Source organism: Rhincodon typus, chromosome 1 (assembly GCF_021869965.1).
Source record: "Rhincodon typus isolate 14 chromosome 1, sRhiTyp1.1, whole genome shotgun sequence".
Lineage (NCBI taxonomy): Eukaryota > Metazoa > Chordata > Chondrichthyes > Orectolobiformes > Rhincodontidae > Rhincodon > Rhincodon typus.
Window position 1 is genome coordinate 58,339,268 of NC_063332.1, and position 20,663 is coordinate 58,359,930.

Sequence of the window (20,663 nt, forward strand, 5' to 3'; positions counted from 1 at the left end):
TTCAGAACCCCCTTCCCCTCCCCCTTTTCTGATGAAGGGTCTAGGCCTGAAACGTCAGCCTCTCTGCTCCTATGATGCTGCTTGGCCTGCTGTGTTCATCCAGCCCTGCACCTTGTTGTCTCACAATCTGTAACCTCATGGCTTGGCATATGCCCCACTCAATCATTACCATCAAGCCAGGGGATCAACCTTCGTTCAATGCGGAGTGGAGGAGGGCATGCCAGGAGCAGCACCAGACATACCTAAAGATGAGGTATCAACCTGGTGAAGCCACCAAACAGGATTACTTGCACACCAAACAGTGAAAGCAGCAAGTGATAAACAGAGCTAAGTGATCCCACAACCAACAGATCATATCTAATCTCTGCAGTCCTGCCACACCCAGTCGTGAATGGTGATGAACAATTAAACAACTCACTGGAGGAGGAGGCTCCACAAATATCCCCGTCCTCAATGATGGAAGAGCCCAGCACATCAGTGTAAAAGATAAGGCTGAAGCTTTCGCAGCAATCTTCAGCCAGAAGTGCCGAGTGGATGATCCATTTTGGCCTCCTCCTGTGGTCCCCAGCATTACAGGTACCAGTCTTCAGCCGATTCAATTCACTCCATGTGATATCAAGAAACGGCTGGAGACACTAGATACTGCAAAGGCTACCAGCCCTGACAACATTCTGGCAATAGTACTGAAGACTTGTGCTCCAGAACTTGCCGCTCCCCTAGTCAAGCCGCTCCAGTCCAGTTACAACACTGGCATCTACTCAACAATGTGGAAAATTGCCCAAATATGTCCTGTACATTAAAAGCAGGACAGATCCAACCTGGCCATTTACCGCCCCATCAGTCTCCTCTTGATCATCAGTAAATTGATGGAAGGTGTCATCAACAGTGCTATCAAACAGCATGTTCTCAGCAATAACCTGCTGAGTGACGCCCAGTTTGGGTTCCACCAGCGCCATTAACCACTGATTTAATTACAGCCTTGGTTCAAACATGGACAAAAGAGCTGAATTCCAGAGGTAAGGTGAGAGTGACAGCCCTTGATATCAAGGCTGCATTCGACCGAGTGTGGCGTCAAGGAGCCCTAGCAAAACTGGAATCAATGGGTATCGGGGGCAAACGCTCCGGTGGTTGGAGTCATACCTGACACATAGGAAGATGGTTGTGGTTGTGGGATGTTAATCATCTCAGCTCCAGGACATCTCTGCAGGAGTTCCTCAGGGTAGTGCCCTAGGCCCAACAATCTTAGCTGCTTCATCAATGACCTTCCCTCTGTCGTAAGGTCAGAAGTGGGAATGCTTGCCAATGATTGCACAATGTTCAGCACCATTCATGACTCCTCAGATACTGAAGCAGTCCGTATTCAAATGCAACAAGATCTGGACAATATCCAGGCTTGGGCTGACAAGTGACAAATGACATTCGCGCCACACAAATGCCAGGCTATGACCATCACCAATAAGAGACAATCTAACCACCGCCCCTTGACATTCAATGGTGTTACCATCACTGAATCCCCCACTATCAACATTCTGGGTGTTATCATTAACCAGAAACTCAACTGGACCACATAAACACAGTGGATATAAGAGCAGGCCAGAAGTTAGGAATACTGTGGCAAATAACTCACTTCCTGACTCCTCAAAGTCTGTCCACCATCTACAAGGTACAAGTCAGGAGTGTGATGGAATACTCCCCACTTGCCTGGATGAGTGCAGCCCCAACAACACTCAAGAAGTTTGGCACCATCCAGGACAAAGCAGCCCACTTGATTGGCACTCCATCCACAAACATTCACTCCCTCCACCACCGAGGTTCAGTAGTAGCAGTGTGTACTATCTACAAGATGCACTGCAGAAATTCACTAAAGATCCTCAGACAGCACCTTCCAAACCCACAACCACTTCCATCAAGAAGGACAAGGGCAGCAGATATGTGGGAACACCGCCACCTCCAAGTTCCCCTCCAAGTCACTCACCATCTCGACTTGGAAATATATCACCGTTCCTTCACTACTGCTGGGTCAAAATCCTGGAATTCCCCCCCATTAGCATTGTGGGTCAACCCACAGCAGGTGGACTGTAGCAGTTCAAGAGGGAAGCTCACCAACACCTTCTCAAGGGCAACTAGGGATGGGCAAGAAATGTTGGCCAGCCAGCGATGCCCACAACAAACAAATGAATGGAAAAAAAAATGGCCTACTGCCTGGATTACAGTTGAGGTGCTTGAGTGGACATTTGAAACCCATTAAGAACCTCATTCTGCCATTATTGGTATTCAACCAGAGGTAGATGGGGTGTTACTATGTGGGAGGCCCTGTTTGCAGGATTCTGGATTTCAGTGGAAGAAGTAGGTGGAGTCTCTTATTCAAAGGCATTCAGTGTCTGATGGAGGAACCTGGCACTGAGTTCCATCCTCTCACCCAGTTTCACACACAATGCTAGCCAATGATTCCAATGCTATATACTGCGCATTTTCCCCTCACTAATCTGTGACTGGGTTGACTTAGCTTCCTTGGCAAACCTCAACCTAGTGTTGGTGCAGTACCATTAGCAGCATAATCCTTCAGCTGACAACTTTAAAAGGCACTTAGTTCTGGTAGGCCCACCCCAAAGCAGGTCATGCAGGCTCTCACCAGTTCTCCAGATGGTGGGCAAATACCCCATCAGCAATATTGAATTCCACGACTTGGATTTTTGGAATGTAAAACTCTTCTGTCAACTACTGGAACAGATGGAAGGAGCTTTCCTGTCCAAACTGCTTACAATATTCCAAATGTCATCTGACCAGGGCCTTATACAGCCTCAGCAGTACATCCCTGCTCTTGTATTCTAGTTCTCTTGAAATGAACGCAAACATTGCATTTGCCTTTTTAACTGTCAACTAAAGCTGCGTGTTAATCTTAAGAGAATCTTGAAATAGGACTCCCAAGTTCCTTTGCACTTCAGATTTCCTAAATCTTGTTTTATCTCAGGAAGATAAACCCAGATTAAAGGATTTATTGTATTAGTTTTCACCAATTTGTCATAAACAGGTAGTACTGCAATTAAAACCTCTCCTGACTGCACCTGACCAAACCTGCATCATATAATAATACCTTAACCCTGGCCAAGCGTTGAGTATGACTATACATCACTATGCTATATCTACTGGTCTGTCCCGCTAATGAGATAATACACACCCAGGGGTGGTGATGTTGTTACCTCCAACTTTGTATGTAAGGTGTGGTTCTGTAAGTATGACTAAATTTTCAAATGGAGTTAGATACAGTTCTTTGCACTAAAGTTATCGAAGGCTATCAGGAGAAAGCGAGAACAGGAAATTGTGTTAGATGTTCAGTCATGATCATATTGAATGGTCTATTCCTGCTCTTGTTTTCTACATTTCTATGTCAGGTTGTTCCTTGAGTACTCTGCAACACAGCTTTCCTAATTCTGACATCAGATCTCAGATGTCAATGAAGAGGATTTAGCAGGATCAGTGGAGCCAAGTTTGTTGTTGTCATTTCCAGTAACAAGTTCGATGCAGGTGGTCCATTCACTTCCATTCCCTTTTTTCAGGCTTTTTTAGTGGTTTTATATAATTAAGCGGCATGCTAGACCATTTCAGAGAGCAGGTAAGAGTTAATCACATTGTGAGGCTGGAGTCACATGAAGGCCAGACCAGGTAAGGATGGCAGTTCTCTAAATGACATTAGTGAACCAGATGGACTTTTATGACAATTGACCATGGACTCATGGTCATTATTAGATGTTTAATTCCAGGTTGTTTGTTTTTCATTTGAATTCTACCTCTTGCATTCAAATCCCACTCCCTAGAATATTACTGGGGTCTCTGCATTATTAGTCCAGCAAGAATACCACTATGTCACTGTGTCTCCTAATTTGAGAAGAAAGATGTTTCAGTTTATTTTTACCTTCTGTTTTATCATCTTACAGAACGAGTAATAATTACTTGGGCTAATGCTATAAATTAATTAAACCAGGTATAGTTTGCACACTACACAGATGCACTTCTTATAATCTCTACAAAATACTGAATCTCTGCTTGAAATTTCATCGCAGTCTATTTCCAACACTTAGGTTACTCTCTGAGCTCTATCTCAGTTCCTGGGGATGTGTGGTATGTTGCTGGGCAACCTCGATATAATCATACCGGACAAGTTATTATTTATACTTCAAAGGGAAAGAAAACAAGCATTGTGCAGACTCTTAAAGGAGAACAGGTATTTCACTAAATAGTTGTGTCGCCATTATGCTCAGCGCTATGACTTTGAAAGTTATGATAGGATTTCTGTATCATGTTAAACATATGACTTGAATTGTCTCCTGATTATGCTTAAATCAGATATTATGATGTAGAATAAAAAAGAATGTATGGGATTCCATGGTTTCTATTAATTATCTAGCTTTAAAATGTCTTTCCCAAATCAGTTCAGAACAGGAGATTATCATGTAATAACCTAATATTGTTTATGACCTAAAAGTAAAATGTCACATTGCTTTATGCTGAGAGATCACTTAGGAATTCAAAGCTGTTTGTACATTATTGACATGATAATCAGTAAAAGCTGAATGTCACTTTGAGGTACAGGAAGTGGAGCACTTAGAACCATATACAGATGTTTCCGATTAAAAATGGATTACGGCATTGGTTCTGTGGTCTGGAAACTCTAAGTACAGTTTTATAGCTGAATTTCAGATTTATTAAATTGCCTTCTTCAAATCGCTAAGATTCTTCACTTAACTTATTAAAAAATGTTGAAATTCAGACAAACATATGCATGTTCATTCCATATTCTTAGTTATTTTGAGAATTTTATAATGACCTTTTTCTTTAACCACAGTGGTCTTTGTGCTCATGATGCTGCCAAATGGATATTACTTTGGGGGTTGCAGGATATGAAGGAACAGTGAGCTATGTGCTTATCAGCATTGTGTGTGGTTTGAAGGAAAACCTGTATCTGATGATATTCTCACATTGGCTTCAGCTAATATTAGAGTGTTATGCATATATCACAATAAAACAAGCCAAAATTTACTCCTATATTTTGGTGTTTTCTGTCATGGAACCTGTAGCTTACGTGTGTAGAGTATCAATAAATCATGAAATTGTCAGGTATTATGTTTTCTAAACTCATGCTTATCTTAAAGGGGAGGTAGGACAGGCCTGTTGACCACAGCTGGGCCTATCATATTACCAACTAACTGAGAGTTTCATCCATGTCACGGTGACGCTACAAGTTGCACACCTTTGTTAAAAATGTGCGGCCCTTTCTAAAAAAGCAAAATGCTACGAATACTGGAAACTGAAGCACGAACAAAATACTCTGGAAAAAGCTCAGCAAATCAGGGAGGCAATCTTTGGAGGGAAACTGATGCTTCAGGTCAATGACATTTGATCAGACTGAAGAATCTGCAAATATGACCCCAGCTTCCAGTTGCTTGTCATTTAATTCTCTATCTCTCTTCCACGCTGAAGTTAATGCTCTTGGCATGTCACTGTATTCCAACGAAGCAACACCTTAACTGCTGATTTGGCACTTTATAGCCTTCTGGATTCAATATTGAGTTCAACAACTTTACATCATAACATCTGCCTCAATCTTGTTTTATGTGTCTTATTTAGCTGAGTTGATCCTCATCCTGTTTCTTTCTCTGTCCATTTATGTTGCATTCAAATGTTTTTTATGTTGCAATCCATGCCTTATTTTGACTTAATCTTTGTTCCTTTGTCGTTCTCTTCAGCTGTTCCATCATGAACATTTTGTTATTTAATTTACCCTTGTCTCCACCCTCACACAGACCTTCTGTCTTATTCTCCTGTTGCCTCCCTCCATCAACTGGCTTAAAAATTGTGACATTTGTGTCTTTCTTTGATTCTGATGAGAGGGTCTTGACCTGAAGAATTAACTCTGTTTCTCTTCTTAGCTGCTGCTTGACTTACTCAGGTTTCCCAGTACATTTTGTTCTTGAAATTCGCAATAATAAGTTATGGTCAGGAGCTATGTCACGAGTTGTAATCCCAGGCTGAGGGCGAATGTTTAATAATTTGTTATCATTTTTATACCTGTACTGAATTCCCAACCCCGTAATCTCTCGGTCACAAGGGCCATCCATCTCCGCCTCCATAACATCACCGCCTCTACCTTAATCGATCTGCTAATGGTGCCTTCAAATGCATCTTTATTTCCTCAAGACTTAACAATTGCTCTCCTCCCCTGGCCAACCTTTCATTCACCATCCATGTGAATTCAAGCTTATCTCCTAAGCAATTCTTTTCAATCTTAAAACTCCATAATCCATCACCTCCTGATCCAATCTGATAAGGAATTTCAAACTTCAACACCTCATTTTTATGATTCTCGTTCTTGTATTTAAATCCTTCCACACCATCACCTCATTTATCTCTGTTACCTCCTCTGGCCATACCCCTTTAAACTCTATATTTTCTGCAATTTTCCTTCTCTTTATCCCTGCCATCAGGATTGTGTCTTTAACTATTTAACTCCACACTCTGGAATTCTTTCCCTAAAACCTTCTGCCTTCCCAACTCCCTCTGCTTCTGTCAGGGCAAACACCTTTAAAGCATTAAAACAAACATCTTTGAACAATTCATTGGTCTTATTCCTAACTCTTTAATTAGCATCCTGTTTTTCCGACACCTTTACGAAGCTAGTTGGTGTTTTCTTTTTTGATTTTCAAGATGATATGTAATCACATATCATCTTATTATTGCAGTTGTTTGGCTTCCACTTCTGGTTTCAATACATAGTACAGTGAATTAACTATACTTTTTCGACCTCAAGGCCCCAAAGTCACTGCAGTATAGCAAAAGAATAAATGATATATCAGCTGTGTTTCTGGATGATGACAGAGGCAACAACTTGTTCTGTTTGTTTGACATGAATGCCATTCCTGTTTTTCAGATTGGTTCATATTTTGGCAGCACTGTGTGTGCCATTGACATCGATGAAGATTCGTTAACTGATATTCTTCTTGTTGGAGCTCCTATGTACATGGGAACTGAGAAAGAAGAGCAAGGAAGAGTTTATGTTTACAATCTGAAAGAGGTGATAAATTTAAATATTCTCCTCAGTTATAAAGTAAACACAGAATTACTTATATGTCATAAAATCACACCCAATGCTAAATATCCAGTCATTCTAGTTTCATATTGCAAAACCATTCAATAATATCCCTGTCCAATGAATCATTTAACCATATTATTCTCAGCACTGGCCAAGGATCATAATGTCACTCTTGGAGTAATTTCTTCGGGAATTGTAAAAGCAAAGCAGCAAGTCTAAGACTGTCAAAATATCTATCTGTAATATTTTCCTATCAACCCCGTGCGCATTAACTTACATTGGCTCCTGGTTAAGCAACACATTGATTTTAAACTTCTCTTCATTGTTTTCACATCCTTCCATGGCCTCACCTTCCCCATCTTTATAATTTCCTCCAGCCCCATAATCTTTCAAAGATACAGGCTCATTGAATTTTGGACTTTTACCTCTGATTTAAAGTGTGTTAACCATCAGTGGCCTTCACTTCCCTTCTGCAATGCCTTCCCCACAAGTCTCAGTCTCACTATCTCACTTTCCTCCTTCAAGAAACGTTTTAAAAACAAAGAATTTGATCAACTATCTACTCAGGAAGATTGTGAAGTGCCATGGAAGTTTTCATTACATTAAAGGTGGTATATAAATATGTTATTATTTGCAATATTCATTAAATAAATGAAATTTCTCAGTTTGTGTCATCACATGCAACTTTAAACAAAATCTTCATTTTTTGGACAAAATCACAAACATAGCAAAATACAAGTAATTCTTGTTTTGAAGGGCGCTACTTCATATAATCTTTATCATGCAAAAAGAAATGCAGGATTTATGCAATCCACAGAAAAGAAAAGACTCACTGTGCAGCAGATAGTGAGAGAAAGCCCTGTGGCATAAGTACACATTCTGCCCAAGGGAACTAGGAATAAAGTTCCCTACATCTTCTATCTCCTTACTATTTACATACTGTGAAACAGTAATACACTGTTGAAACAGAGTTGGCATTGAACTGATGTTGAACTCAAGACTTGATTTATGTCTGGAATTTTTAAAAACAGAGCACAACTCTAGCACAAAGGGCTGAATTTTGCTTTCTCCATGAGGGGTGAAGTTCCACTGCCAGGAACAAAAGTGGGAGCCAATCCCACTTGTGGAGTGAGAGCATGTCACTAACAGTGAATAATTTCTAAGATGCCGCTGGACCACCCTTTCAATTGAGGAATGCGGCCTGCCTGTAAGAGTTTCTGGCTCAATTAGTTAGTAGGCAGTTCAGCACCACCAGTGCTAGCAGCAAGCTGAGGCTCCTGCACCAGGATGTGTGTGCCTCAATGGTGGGGCACCCTCAAAGACATGTAACTGTTTCTGGGGAAGACAGGGTCAAGCAGATGAGGCAAGCGCCTGGTGGTGTATTCACTAAATCGCTCTGCTAATACTCTGGGGTTCATTGTGATACACCCGGAAACTGGAGGAACAGCACCTCATATTCCGCCTCGGGAGCCTACGACCCAATGGCCTAAATATGGACTTTACCAGTTTTAAAATCTCTCCACCCCCAGCCTCATCCCATGACCAAACCTCCCTCTCATCCCCACCTCCTTGACCTGACACAACTTGTCCATCTTCTCTCCCACCTATCTGCTCCTCCCACCTCACTGACCAATCCCCACTACTGCCTTCCTGCACTCACCTATCACTATCCCACCTACCTTCCTCAGCCCCAACCCTCCTCTCTATTTATTTCTGAGCTCCCTTCCCCCTCCCCCAATTCTGAAAAAGGGTCCCAACCTGAAACGTCAGCTTTCCTGCTCCCCTGATGCTTCCTGGCCTGCTGTGTTCCTCCAGCTCCACACTGTGTTATCTCATGACTAGCTTAAATAGCTGGCGTTTAAATGGCTTTGCCACCGAGGTTACTGCTACTGGTAATATGCCAATGCAGGGCAGTGAGGGCTGCTGGGGTTGTGATAGCCTAATGCCAACCCTCCCACCTTCAGCCCATTGTGTAAGATATGACTTTTAAAAACAGAAGTATTTGCTCACTTCTTTCCCTTGTGGTACAGAGGTATGAGGCAATAACCTTACAAATTAATTTTTAATAGCAGCACAGGCATTATAACGTCTTAAAGCATAGTCCCATGCACCTGACTCCTAGCTTCTCCACATAATGCTTTGTCCTTGGTAAACTGCAAGAATTTGTTACTTGCTCAGACACATTTTTACAAATTCAAGCTGCATTGAAGCATACATCTGAATCTTTATTTCTTTCTTTATTTTAGAATGAGTTTCGATATGAAATGATCCTTGAGCCATTAAAGCAGAAGTGTGGTTGTCATTCTGCCTCAGGTCTCCATGCAGGGAAATTCAATGAGGTAAGTAAAAAATAAAATATGTTCTGTTGAAAATCTCCTGCTCCCAAAGGACACTGGCTAAACATCAGACCTCGCAACGAGTCTAGCTATTTTTCTGCTGTTCCTGGTGATTGCCTTAAAATAGGCGTTAGGCCGCTTACAAATGTAAACAGGGGGCTAATACTTCATTTCACTCCACAGATGCTGCCAGATCTGCTGAACTTTTCCAGCAATTTCTGTTTTTGTTTCTGATTTGCAGCATCCACAGTTCTTTTGATTTTTTTTTGGCTCATACTTGTTTTGGGAACCCTTGCCAAGACTGACATGAAATGAGCAGCACAGGACTTGCTCAGGGCTGTTTAGTAGTCACTGTGGCCAAAGAGGCAACAGCAATTCAGGTTGATAAATGACAAGTAACATTCAGGTCATACGGTACAAGTCAATGATAAACTCTAACAAGAGTCTAACCATCTATTCTTGTAAAGGCTTACTATCACTGTAGCCCCTACTATTACATTCCTGGTGGTTACTGTTGATAAGAAACTGAAGTGGACCAGCTATATAAATGCTATGGCTACAAGAGCCTATTGATATTACCACTGGATTGTTAATCCGGAGACCCAGAAAATGTTCTGGGGACACTGGTTCGAATCTTGCCATGGCAGATGGTGGAAAATGAATTCAATAAAAAAATCTGGAGTCAAAGATCTAATGATGTTCGTGAATCCATTGCCGATTGTTGGAAAAATCCATCTGGTTCGCTGATGTTCTTTTGGGGAAGGAAACTGCCATCCTTATCTGGTCTGGCCTATATGTGACTCCAGACCCGCAGTAATGTGGTTGGCTCTTAGCTGCCCTCTGGGCAATGCCCTCAGCCCATGAATAAATACAAAAAGGAGCAAGTCAGAGGCTGGAAATTCTGAGGAGTGTAATTCAGCTGCTGACTCCTCAGAACCTAGCCACCATCTACAAGACACATGACAGGAATGTGATGGAATACATCCCACTAAAAGATAGATGAGGGCAGAGTGGTAGACGTTGTCTACATTGACCTTAGCAAGGCCTTTGGCAAGTTTCTGCACGGCAGACTGGTTAGTAAAGTTAGATCATTTAGGATTCAGAGAGAGCTAGCCAATTGGATACACAGTTGGCTTGACGGTAGGGTGGTGGTGGAGATGTGTTTTTCGAATTGAAGGCCTGTGACCAGTGGTGTTTCACATGGATTGGTGCTAGGTCCACTGTTGTTCGTCATTTGTATAAACAATTTGGATGTCAATACAGGAACATGGTTAGTGTGGATGATACCATAATTGGTGATATAGTGGACAGTGGAGAAGGTCATCTTAGCCAATGGCCCAGGGAGTGGCAGATGGAGTGTAATTTAGATAAATACAAGGTGTTGCATTTTGGTATAATGAACAAGGACATGACTTATACAGTTAATGGTAGGGCCCTGAGTAGTGTTGTCGAACAGAGAGATCTCACGGTTCAGGTACATATTTCCTTGAAAGTTGTGTCACAGATAGTCAGGGTGGTTAAGAAAGCATTTAGCAAGCTTCCCTTCATTGTTCAGACCATTGAGCATTGGAGTTTGGACATCATGTTGAAGTTGTACAGCATGTTGGTGAGGCCACTTTTGGAGTACTGTGTACAGGTCTGGTCACCCTCCTATAGGAAGTATATTAAATTGAAAAGTGTGCAAAAAAGATTTACATGGATGTTGCCAGGACTGGAGGGTTTGAATTATGAGGAGAGGCTGGATAGGCTGGGACTTTTTTCACTGGAGCATAGGAGGTCGAGAGGTGACCTTATAGAGGTTTATAAAATCATAAGTGGCATAGATAAGGTGAAAGCAAAGGTCTTTTCCCTAGGGTAGGAGAGTTCAAAAATAGAGGGTGTAATTTTAAGGTGAGAGGAGGGGCAACATTTTCATACAGAGGGTGATTTGTATGTGGAATGAACTGCTAGAGGAAGTGGTCGATGCAGTTAAAGTTACAACATTTCAAAAACATTTGGACAGGTACATGAATAGGGAAAGTTTAAAGGGATATGGACCAAACGCAGGCAAATGAGACGACTTTAATTTGAGAAACCTGGTCAGCGTGGACGAGGTAAACCATAAGTTCTGTTTCCATGCTGTATGACTCTATAACTCTATGACTTGAAGTGTAGCTCCAACAACTCAAGACATTCAATACTAACCAGGGCAATGCAGCCTACTTGATCAACACACCCTGTCATGGAGAGTAAATATCCTCCAAGGCACAGAACCAGCAGTGTGTCCCTTCTACAAGATACTGCAACTCACCAAAGTTCCTTAGACTATCCCTTCTAAATCTACAACACCTAGGACAGCAGACACACAGGAACATCAGCATCTGCAAGTTCTTTTTCAAGTCACGCACCATCCTCACATGGAACTATATTACTATTCCTTTACTGTTACTGATTCAAAGTTCTCAAATTCCCTCCCCATTGATGCCATGGCTTTATCTGTAATTTACCATCATCTTGCCAAGGATAATTAAGTATGAAGAACAATTATTTTTATTGTTCATTCATGAGACGTGGGCATCACTGAATGGACCACTGTTTGTTGCCGATCCCTAGTTGCCTTTGAGAAGGTGATGGTGGACTGCATTCTTGAACTGCTGCAGTCCATTTGGCATAGGTCCAACCACAATGCTGTTAGTAAGGATATCCTACAGAGATATCCTGGAACACAGATGACTGATTTCCAACAGGTTAAACCATCTTCCTTTGTCCTAAGTATGACTCAAACTGGCGGAGGAAATTCCTCCTAATTCCCGTTGATTTTAGGTTTGCCTGGGATTCTTGATGAAAGACTCGAGCAAATGCTGCCTGCATGTCAAAGGCAGTCACTCTCGCTTCACTTCTGGAATTCAGCTCGTTTTCTCCATGCTTGAGCTAAACAAGCTGGAATGAGGTCAGGAGATGAGTGGCCCTGGTGCAACCGGTGAGCAGGTTATTTGCTGAGTAGGTGCTGCTGATAGTGACACTTCCCATCAATTTACTGATGATCGAGAGGAGACTGATGGGGCAGCAATTGGCCAGGTTGGATTTGTCCTGCTTTTTGTGTACAGGACATTTCTAGGCAATTTTTCACAATGTTAGGTGGATGCCAGTGTTGTAACTGTACTGTAACAGCTTGGCTAGGGAAGTGGCAAGTTCTGGAGCAAAAGTCTTCAGTGCAATTGCTGGAATGTTGTCAGGCCTCATAGCCTTTATACTATCCATCAACTCCAACTGTTCCTTGATATCATGTGGAGCGCGTTGAATTGGCTGATGACTGGCATCTGTGACACTGGGGAGCACAGGAGGAGGCTGAGATGGATCATCCACTTAGCAATTCTGGCTGAAGATCACTGTGAATGCTTTAGTCTTACCTTTTGCACTGATACACAGGCCTCCCCCATTATTGTGGATGGGGATATTTGCAGAGCCTCCCATCCAGTAAGTTGTCTAATTATTCATCACCATTAACAACTAGATGTGGCAGCACTGCAGAGTTCATATCTGATCCATTATTTGTGGAATTTCTTGGCTCTGTCCATCACTTGCTATTTATGCTGCTGGCATGGAAGTAATCCTTTGTTGTAGCTTCACCAGGTTGACTTAATGCTCCTCCTGGCAAGCCCTTCTGCACTTTTTCATTGAACAAGGACTAACCCCCGGCTTAATGGTAACAGTAGATTACCATTAATGCTGGCCATTACAGAGACACCCACATCTTGTGAAAGCATATTTTCAAAAGAATTGCAGAAATTTTCTTTAAATTCAAAAATAATTCCTGTGAACGCAGAAGGAATGCTTTCCGGATTTCAGAGCAGTTATGAATGAAACCCCTCCCTTCTTTCTTGCTGTTCCATCTCGCCTCCCAGAAAGGAACTTCAGCCAAGCAATGCGATATTCATCATGTTTAAAAAGGTTGAGCAGTCTGTGGAGACTTGACAGATGATGGCAGCTGGCCCAAGTCATGTTTCTGAATGCTGAGGCCCAGCTTTAGACCAGCTTTGATTTTCCTACTTCAGGGTTTGCCTCTTTACCAGGGTGTCCCAAAGTGGACGAGGAACCCAAGTGGAGTCACAAATTTCAATATTGTAGTCGCAAATCAGCAATGGCTGCCGCAAGAGCTTCACTGTCTGCCCCGTTCTTACTGTTTTTTATTATTTCCCATCCCATGTTATCATAGGCCTTCCTCTCACCCCCTTTGCTCTGCTAGTTCTCACCAAAGGACTGTGACAATTTTCAAACTTTAAATGGAATCGCAGTGGAAAAGTTCAGTGGGTGCTATTGCAGGAATGACTAGTCACCCTGAATTTCAGGACAGTGGGGATATGGGCTTAAATCCTACCATGGAAAATGATGAAATGTGAATTCAATTAAAAATCTGGTGATCACTGTCAATTGTCTCGAAAACACTTCTGGTTCACTAATGACCTTTAGGGGAAGAAATCTGCTGTCTCGTTCGGTGCATTCCGTATTTTACAAGGATGCTTCCAAGAATGAGATGCATCAGTTATGAGGAGAGATTGAAGAATTTGGGACTGTCCTCCTTTGAGAGAAGAAGACAAAAAGGAGACAGCAAGAACTGCAGATGCTGAAGTCAGAGACAACACATTGTGGGAACTGGAGGAACACAGCAGGCCAGGCAGCATCAGAGGAGCAGGAAAGTTGATGTTTTGGGTCAGGACCCTTCTTCAGAAATGGTGGTAGGGGGGTGGGGGTGGGAAGGCAGCTGGGAAATAAATAGAGAGGAAGGGTGGGGCTGGAAAAGGTAGTTGGGATGGTGATAGGTGGATGCAGGTAAGGAGTGGTGGGATTGGTCAGTGAGATGGGTGGGGCGGATAGGTGGGAGAGAAGATGGAGAGGCTGTGGCAGATCAAGGAGGCAAGAGGGAGGATTGATGGGGTTGGGGAAAGGTAGGTGGGATGGTACTAGGTTGGATGCAGCTAGGGGGTAGTGGGGATTGGTCGGCAGGGAGGGTAGAGCGGATAGGTGGGGAAGAAGATGGTACAGGTTGTGTCAGGTCAAGAAGGCGGTGATGAGAGGGATATTTGACCTGACTTGACCTGACATAACCTGTCCATCTTCTTCCCCACCTATCCGTCCTACCCTTCCCACTGACCAATCCCCACCACTCCTTACCTGCATCCAACCTACCACCATCCCACCTACCTTTCCCCAGGCCCACCCCTCCTCCCTCTATTTATTTCCCAGCTCCCTTCCCCCTCCCCATTTCTGAGGAAGGGTCCCAACCCGAGATGTCAACTTTCCTGCTTCTCTGATGCTGCCTGGCCTGCCGTGTTCCTCCAGCTCCAAGACAAAAAGGAGATTTGTTAGAGGTTTGCAAATCATGTGTGGATTGGATAAAGTAGATGGGACAGATTATCCCAGCTCATAAAAGAGAAAAGAATGAGGGCACAGATTTAAAGTGAAGTGCAAACAGAGCAAGGGCGATATGAGAAAAAAACCTTTTCACACAATTCGGGGAGAGAATGCACGACCTGGTAATGTGGTGGACACAGGTTCAATTGAGGCATTCAAAAAGACATTAGATAATCAGTTCAATAGAAATGGTATGCACGGATATGTGAAGAAGGCAAGAGATAGGCACGAGATAATAGTGCAGACATGATAGGCCAAATGGCCTCCTTTTGTGCTGTAACGATTGTGTGATTTTGTGACTCCACACCTACAATGATGTGGATGACTCGTAGCTACTTTCTGAATATTCGGGATGAGCAATAAATGCTGGTCTGGCCAGTACTGTCCACATCCCACGAAGAAATATGAAAAAAGGTTTGGGAAGCACTGATCAATACATTACATCTGTTTCAGGTTTGTAAATGGGGCTAAAGTTTCTTCCACCTTATTTTTGTTAAACTAGTGTGAAAGTTTTTTACATACATTACGTAAAATGGATAAATAAAACTGCACAATAACGTTTAATCATTAATTCTGTAACCCTAAGATCCCAAAGGGGAACTTGTGCTCAACCTTCTGAAACAGCGCTGCTGACATGGCTTGCTTCTCCCATGACTGTGGTTTCCTACCCACTGTGGTTGACAGGGCCCTCAACCACATCCAACCGATCACCCGTGCCTCAGCCCTTGCCCCTTCCCATCACTCACAACACTGTGAACGGGTTCCCCTTGTCCCCATGTTTCATCCCACCACCCTCCGCACTCAAAGGATCATTCTCTGACATTTCAGGCAACTTCCAGCAAAACGCCACCACCAAACACATCTTCCCCTCAGTCCCCCTGTCTGCATTTCACAGGGATCATTCCCTCTGGGACATCCTAGTCCATTCCACAACCACCAAAACCACACCCCCTTCCACGGCACCTTCACATGTAACTGCAGAAGATGCAACACCTGCAAAACACCTTATCCAATCTTGTGTATTGTATTCGCTGCACCCAATGTGGCCTACTCTACATTGGAGAAACCAAATGTAGACTGGGTGACCACTTTGCCGAACATCTCCAGTCTGTACGCAAGCAGGCCCCTGACCTTCCTGTAGCTGGTCATTTTAACACAGTGTCCTGCTCACATGCCCACAGTCTGTCCTTGGCATGCTGTACTGCTCTGGTGAATCGCAGTGCAAATCATAGATCATAGAATGCCTACAGCGTGGAAACAGGCCCTTCGGCCCAACAAGTCTACACCGACCCTCAGAGCATCCCACTCAGACCCATCTGCTTAATCTACACATCCCTGAACACTATGGTCAATTTAGCATGGCCAATCCACCTAGCCTGCACATCTTTGGACTGTGGAAGGAAACCAGAGGAAACCCACGCAGACACGGGGAGAATGTGCAAATTCCACACAGACAGTCACCCAAGGGTAGAATCGAACCCGGGTCCCTGGCGCTGTGGGGCAGCAGTGCTAACCGCTGAGCCACCGTGCCGCCCCAACTGGAAGAAAAACATCTCATCTTCTGAACTTAATATTGAGTTCAACACTTTTAAATTGTGAACAATTTCTTCCTTTTCTTTTAACTTGTTATGATGTCCTCCCCTCCCCCCATCCCAATTACTGTCCTTTCAAGAACAAAAACAGAAGTTGCTGGAAAAGCTCAGCAGGTCTGGCAATATCGGTGAAGAAAAAAATCAGAGTTAATATTTCGAGTCCGGTGACCCTTCCTCATAAATGCTGTCCTCTCCACACTTCATTTCAGCCATGATGAAGAGTCATCTAGACTCAAAACATTAGCTTGCTCTCTCTCCATGGATACTGTCTGACCTGCTGTGATTGCCAGCATTTGTTGTTTTCAGTCAAGTTGTGCTCAGAGTTGTTTGCAACACTGTAGTGCTCACTGATTTCCTAATCTCAGTTTGTGAAAGTGATTACTACAGCAGTGCCCCATCTTTATAAGCTCAAGATCATCTTAATTAAAATTAAGTGTCACCCTCGATGAACCCTGAAAAATATAAAAAGTTTAGTTTTAGTGCTATATAAATCTAAAACCAAGTTTATATAACCAGTAAAATAAAACAAAGAACTGTAGATGCTGGAAATCTGAAACAAAAACAGAAATTGCTCAAGAAACTCAGCAGGCCTGGCAGCATCTACGGATAGAAAGCAGAGTTAATATTTAATATTTATTTTGTCTCCAATTGTGAGGAAGGTATAATATTTGAACTTGATAATCTTCATTTGTGAGAATGCCTCCACATACCTCTGTGAGATAGCAAAGTAAGCATTCACTTTAAAAGTACAAGATGATAGGAATGAGTAGGTTTCTCTGTTTTGCAAATCACAAAAAATCAAACAGATCTTTGCTAAAACTTTAATCATTGTCCCTTGATCTGACTTTCAGCTCAGTATCATTGTTGAATTCCTCTATTAACTTTTTTTAGGTGTGCACAGAAGTTTTCCGGGTGGATCCATTTCTCCTTGTCTTTGATTTGTTTTCTAGCATGCTCTCCAAGCTCAGAAAGTGTTGCAGAGTTTTGTTTTTAATTGGGAAGACTACAGACCCAGTTTCAATTTAAATCCATTCACAGCATTGATCATGTGTGCTAAGTCTTTGTCCTTTCTCTACAATTCACAGTTCAACTCATTCAGTTTTGACATTATGTCTGTAAGGAATGTAAAATTGAGTAATCATGCATTGTCTGACAGCTTATTACACATTTCACTCCTTGATTTGAGAAAAATGATGACTTCAGGCATCACATCTAAAAATTTTTCCTGGACTTTTCATCAACTTGTACTCATATAGGAATAATTAAAGATTGTATCATTCTTCTTCTTATAAATTAATTATCTATATGACTGGTTCTGTTACAATTCCAGTCAGTGCATTTCAAGGATGTTGATAATGAGGCTTTCAGGAATTGTATTAGCAAAGAATATCAGGGGAGATGGTTTGATTTCTGTCTTGCTGTAGATAGTCGTTTCTTAGCTGTTACTTTCCGCTTCTTAATTAATATTGTCCAAGTCTTACTGCATCTGACGTGGACTGCTCCGGTGTCTGAGGACTCGCAATTGGTACTGTGCATTGTAAAATCATCAGTGATGATGCATACCTCTGACTTTATAAAGCAGGAATGATGGTTAGGCCAAGGACATGAAACTGAGGAACTTAAGAACATGGAAAATGTGAACAGGAGAAGGCTATTCAGCCCATCGAGCCTGCAGCACCATTCATCAGAGTCACGGCTGATCCTCCATCTCAACATCATACTACTTACTCTTCCCACACCACTTGATGCTTTTATCCTCTATAAATTTCTTCTTAAATATATTCAGTGACTTTTGCTGCTTTCTGTGGTAGAGAATTCCATAGACTCACCACCTTCTGAGTGACGAAATTTCTTCTTGTCTCAGTTTGAAAAGGCTCTTGTTCCGGTGCCCCGGCCAACAGAATCATCAGACCTGAATCCAGACTCTTTAGTCTTGTTACAGCATATACAGAGATGGCCTGGGCTGAAACAATTAGTCTTCAACAATGACAACTATTTTCCTTTGTGATAGATTCAAACCAATAGAGAGATTTTCCCAATACCCACTGACTTTAAGGTTGCTAACCCATCATGATGCCATACTTGGCTAAATGCTTCATTCAACCACACTTCTTGAATTCAGCCGTTTGTCCATATTTGGACGAGTGAGTCTGAATATAATTATCCCCGGCATCTGTAGTGAGACAGGACTATGCTAATTACATTATAATTCCTAATAACACTGGAAGTGGCAGAGCTGCAAAAAGATTCCAATGACTTATTCCAGAATTGCTTCTTTTATTTGTGCTAACCAAGGATCCCTGTGATATAAATGCACCATTCACAGGTTGAGCATATGCACAATGCTTTTTATCAGCAAATTCAAATTTATTGTTAAATGCAATTGCATGAAATGAAACTAGTGTAGTGTAGAAAGAAACAAACTCCTGTATTAATTCTTTTGTACAGAAATCATAGGATACCACATAAATAATGCAAGCCTACTTCACTCTCCACGACATTGAGCAAGACAATTTGAAGCAAGCAAATTGTCAGCTACATTTTCGGAAATGTTTAAATAGACTTGCAGACTTAAAATTATATTTAACTGGAGCTACCAGTCTTGACCAATCAGATTTACTCATGAGAGAAATTGATAAACCAAATGGAAATGGATTAAATTTGTTTGGAAAACAATTTTACTTTCAAGTATTCATGTTGAGACACAGCCGATTATTCTCAACATCACTGCCGGGATGTAAATATCTGTCTAGAATACTTCCTCTGAAAATCCCCTCTGGATAAACAATGATTTTATGTCAGGCAATCCCTCACCTCCCCACCCCCCACCTCCTAGATTGGGCCTTTGTATCAAGATAGCTAAAGTTAAATAGACAGAATGGACAACATTGAACAAACCTTGGCTGAGAGCTTTAAGTTGCATGTTATATAATTCAGGAGTTAGTCTGCCCCTAAAGTAACTCTATTAAAAACCAATGGACCTCACTAGTCCTGTGGACACACAGTCGTAGAGCTATGGTATTAATTGTTCTTTCTTTCATTTTCTCCTGTGACCTGTCCTCTTTCAGTTATGTTTATCTCCTTTTCCACTATGACTTTCTCCCTTTTATGTTATTGCCTGAATGAAATTTGTAATTGGTTTAAATGTTTCTGTCTTACTGAAGTCTGAGCAAGCTCAGCATTCACAGCTTTCTATGTAAGTTCTATGTAAGAGTCCATAGTTAAAATTAAACATCTTTAGAAAAAAAAGCAAGACCCAGTGTAGAGGTCTTTCTTGAACCCAGGAGCTGTAAATTGAATTAAGATGGACTTTGTCTTAATTTTATTCTATTTTTCTTATCTATGCCTTCTGTTATCACGGTAGGCTCCGTGGCATGGTGACCTAAATACTCTTCACTGCATTTCTTTTGTACAAAATACATGTGACAATAAATGACTATTCTATTCTATTCTCCTCAATGGAAATATTCACATATTGGCACCGTTTCCAGGTCCCAACTCCAGTTGGGTCAAAGGTGCAGCAGCACTGGGAATCTTCCTGCAAATGGAGAAGCCTTTTTATGCCCTCATCATTCAATAAGGATTATGGAAAGAGACTCCTGAGATGGAAGTGCAAGAAAGTGGGCACTCCAATGGAGGTCTGCAGCACACACTGTGAGACCAGCAGGAGTGCTGCTATGGGTTGAATTGTTGGCAGGCAAGCATATGCAAGGCATAAGTGTGTGCAAGATACAGTATAATCTGGGCATTGTAGACATCCGTCTCCATGATTTACACATTGAATGGCAAAGCTGCAATATGAACAGACACCACAACCACTCCCACTCCTTGCTTTTGGTTGCTCATGATCTCTACAACAGCCTCAAATGCAATGCTGCTTAAACTTACCTCTGTAAAGACATCTCATTCCTCCTCTCACATCAAGCAGTCTATGTGCAGCTTATCAAATTCATGCTGCAACCAAAAACAAGCACGACGTGCCTCTCTAAGCATCTTGATTAGAAAACTACTGTTGCTGTGCAGGTAGGCACTGCCACAGGAATTTCAGATCCGGGAAGGTCTCTGGAAGCGGGAACACTTTTGAAGCTGACCCAGTGTGTGGCAGTACAATTTTCTACCTACCCATAATACTGTCTCTGCGGAGCTGGTAGGGTGGCATCCAAACTTGTAGGGTTTGCATTCTTTACCCCATGCTTCTGAACTTACTTGTCTGTGCAAATCATTTTCAGAGGAAGAGTAGCTTTGAAGGTTCTCTAA

At 42.2% G+C, this 20,663-nt stretch overlaps 1 protein-coding gene across 1 annotated transcript in view; it reads left to right on the top strand.

Moving 5' to 3' along the window:
• The window catches only part of itga1 (integrin, alpha 1), a 158,529-nt gene that overhangs the window by 121,132 nt on the left and 16,734 nt on the right, over positions 1 to 20,663 (top strand). The window contains exons 12-15 of the mRNA XM_048596039.1: positions 4,080 to 4,222; positions 6,926 to 7,069; positions 9,334 to 9,426; positions 19,571 to 19,602. Coding sequence (XP_048451996.1) covers positions 4,080 to 4,222; positions 6,926 to 7,069; positions 9,334 to 9,426; positions 19,571 to 19,602 — 412 coding nt within the window. The remainder of the gene's footprint in view (positions 1 to 4,079; positions 4,223 to 6,925; positions 7,070 to 9,333; positions 9,427 to 19,570; positions 19,603 to 20,663) is intronic.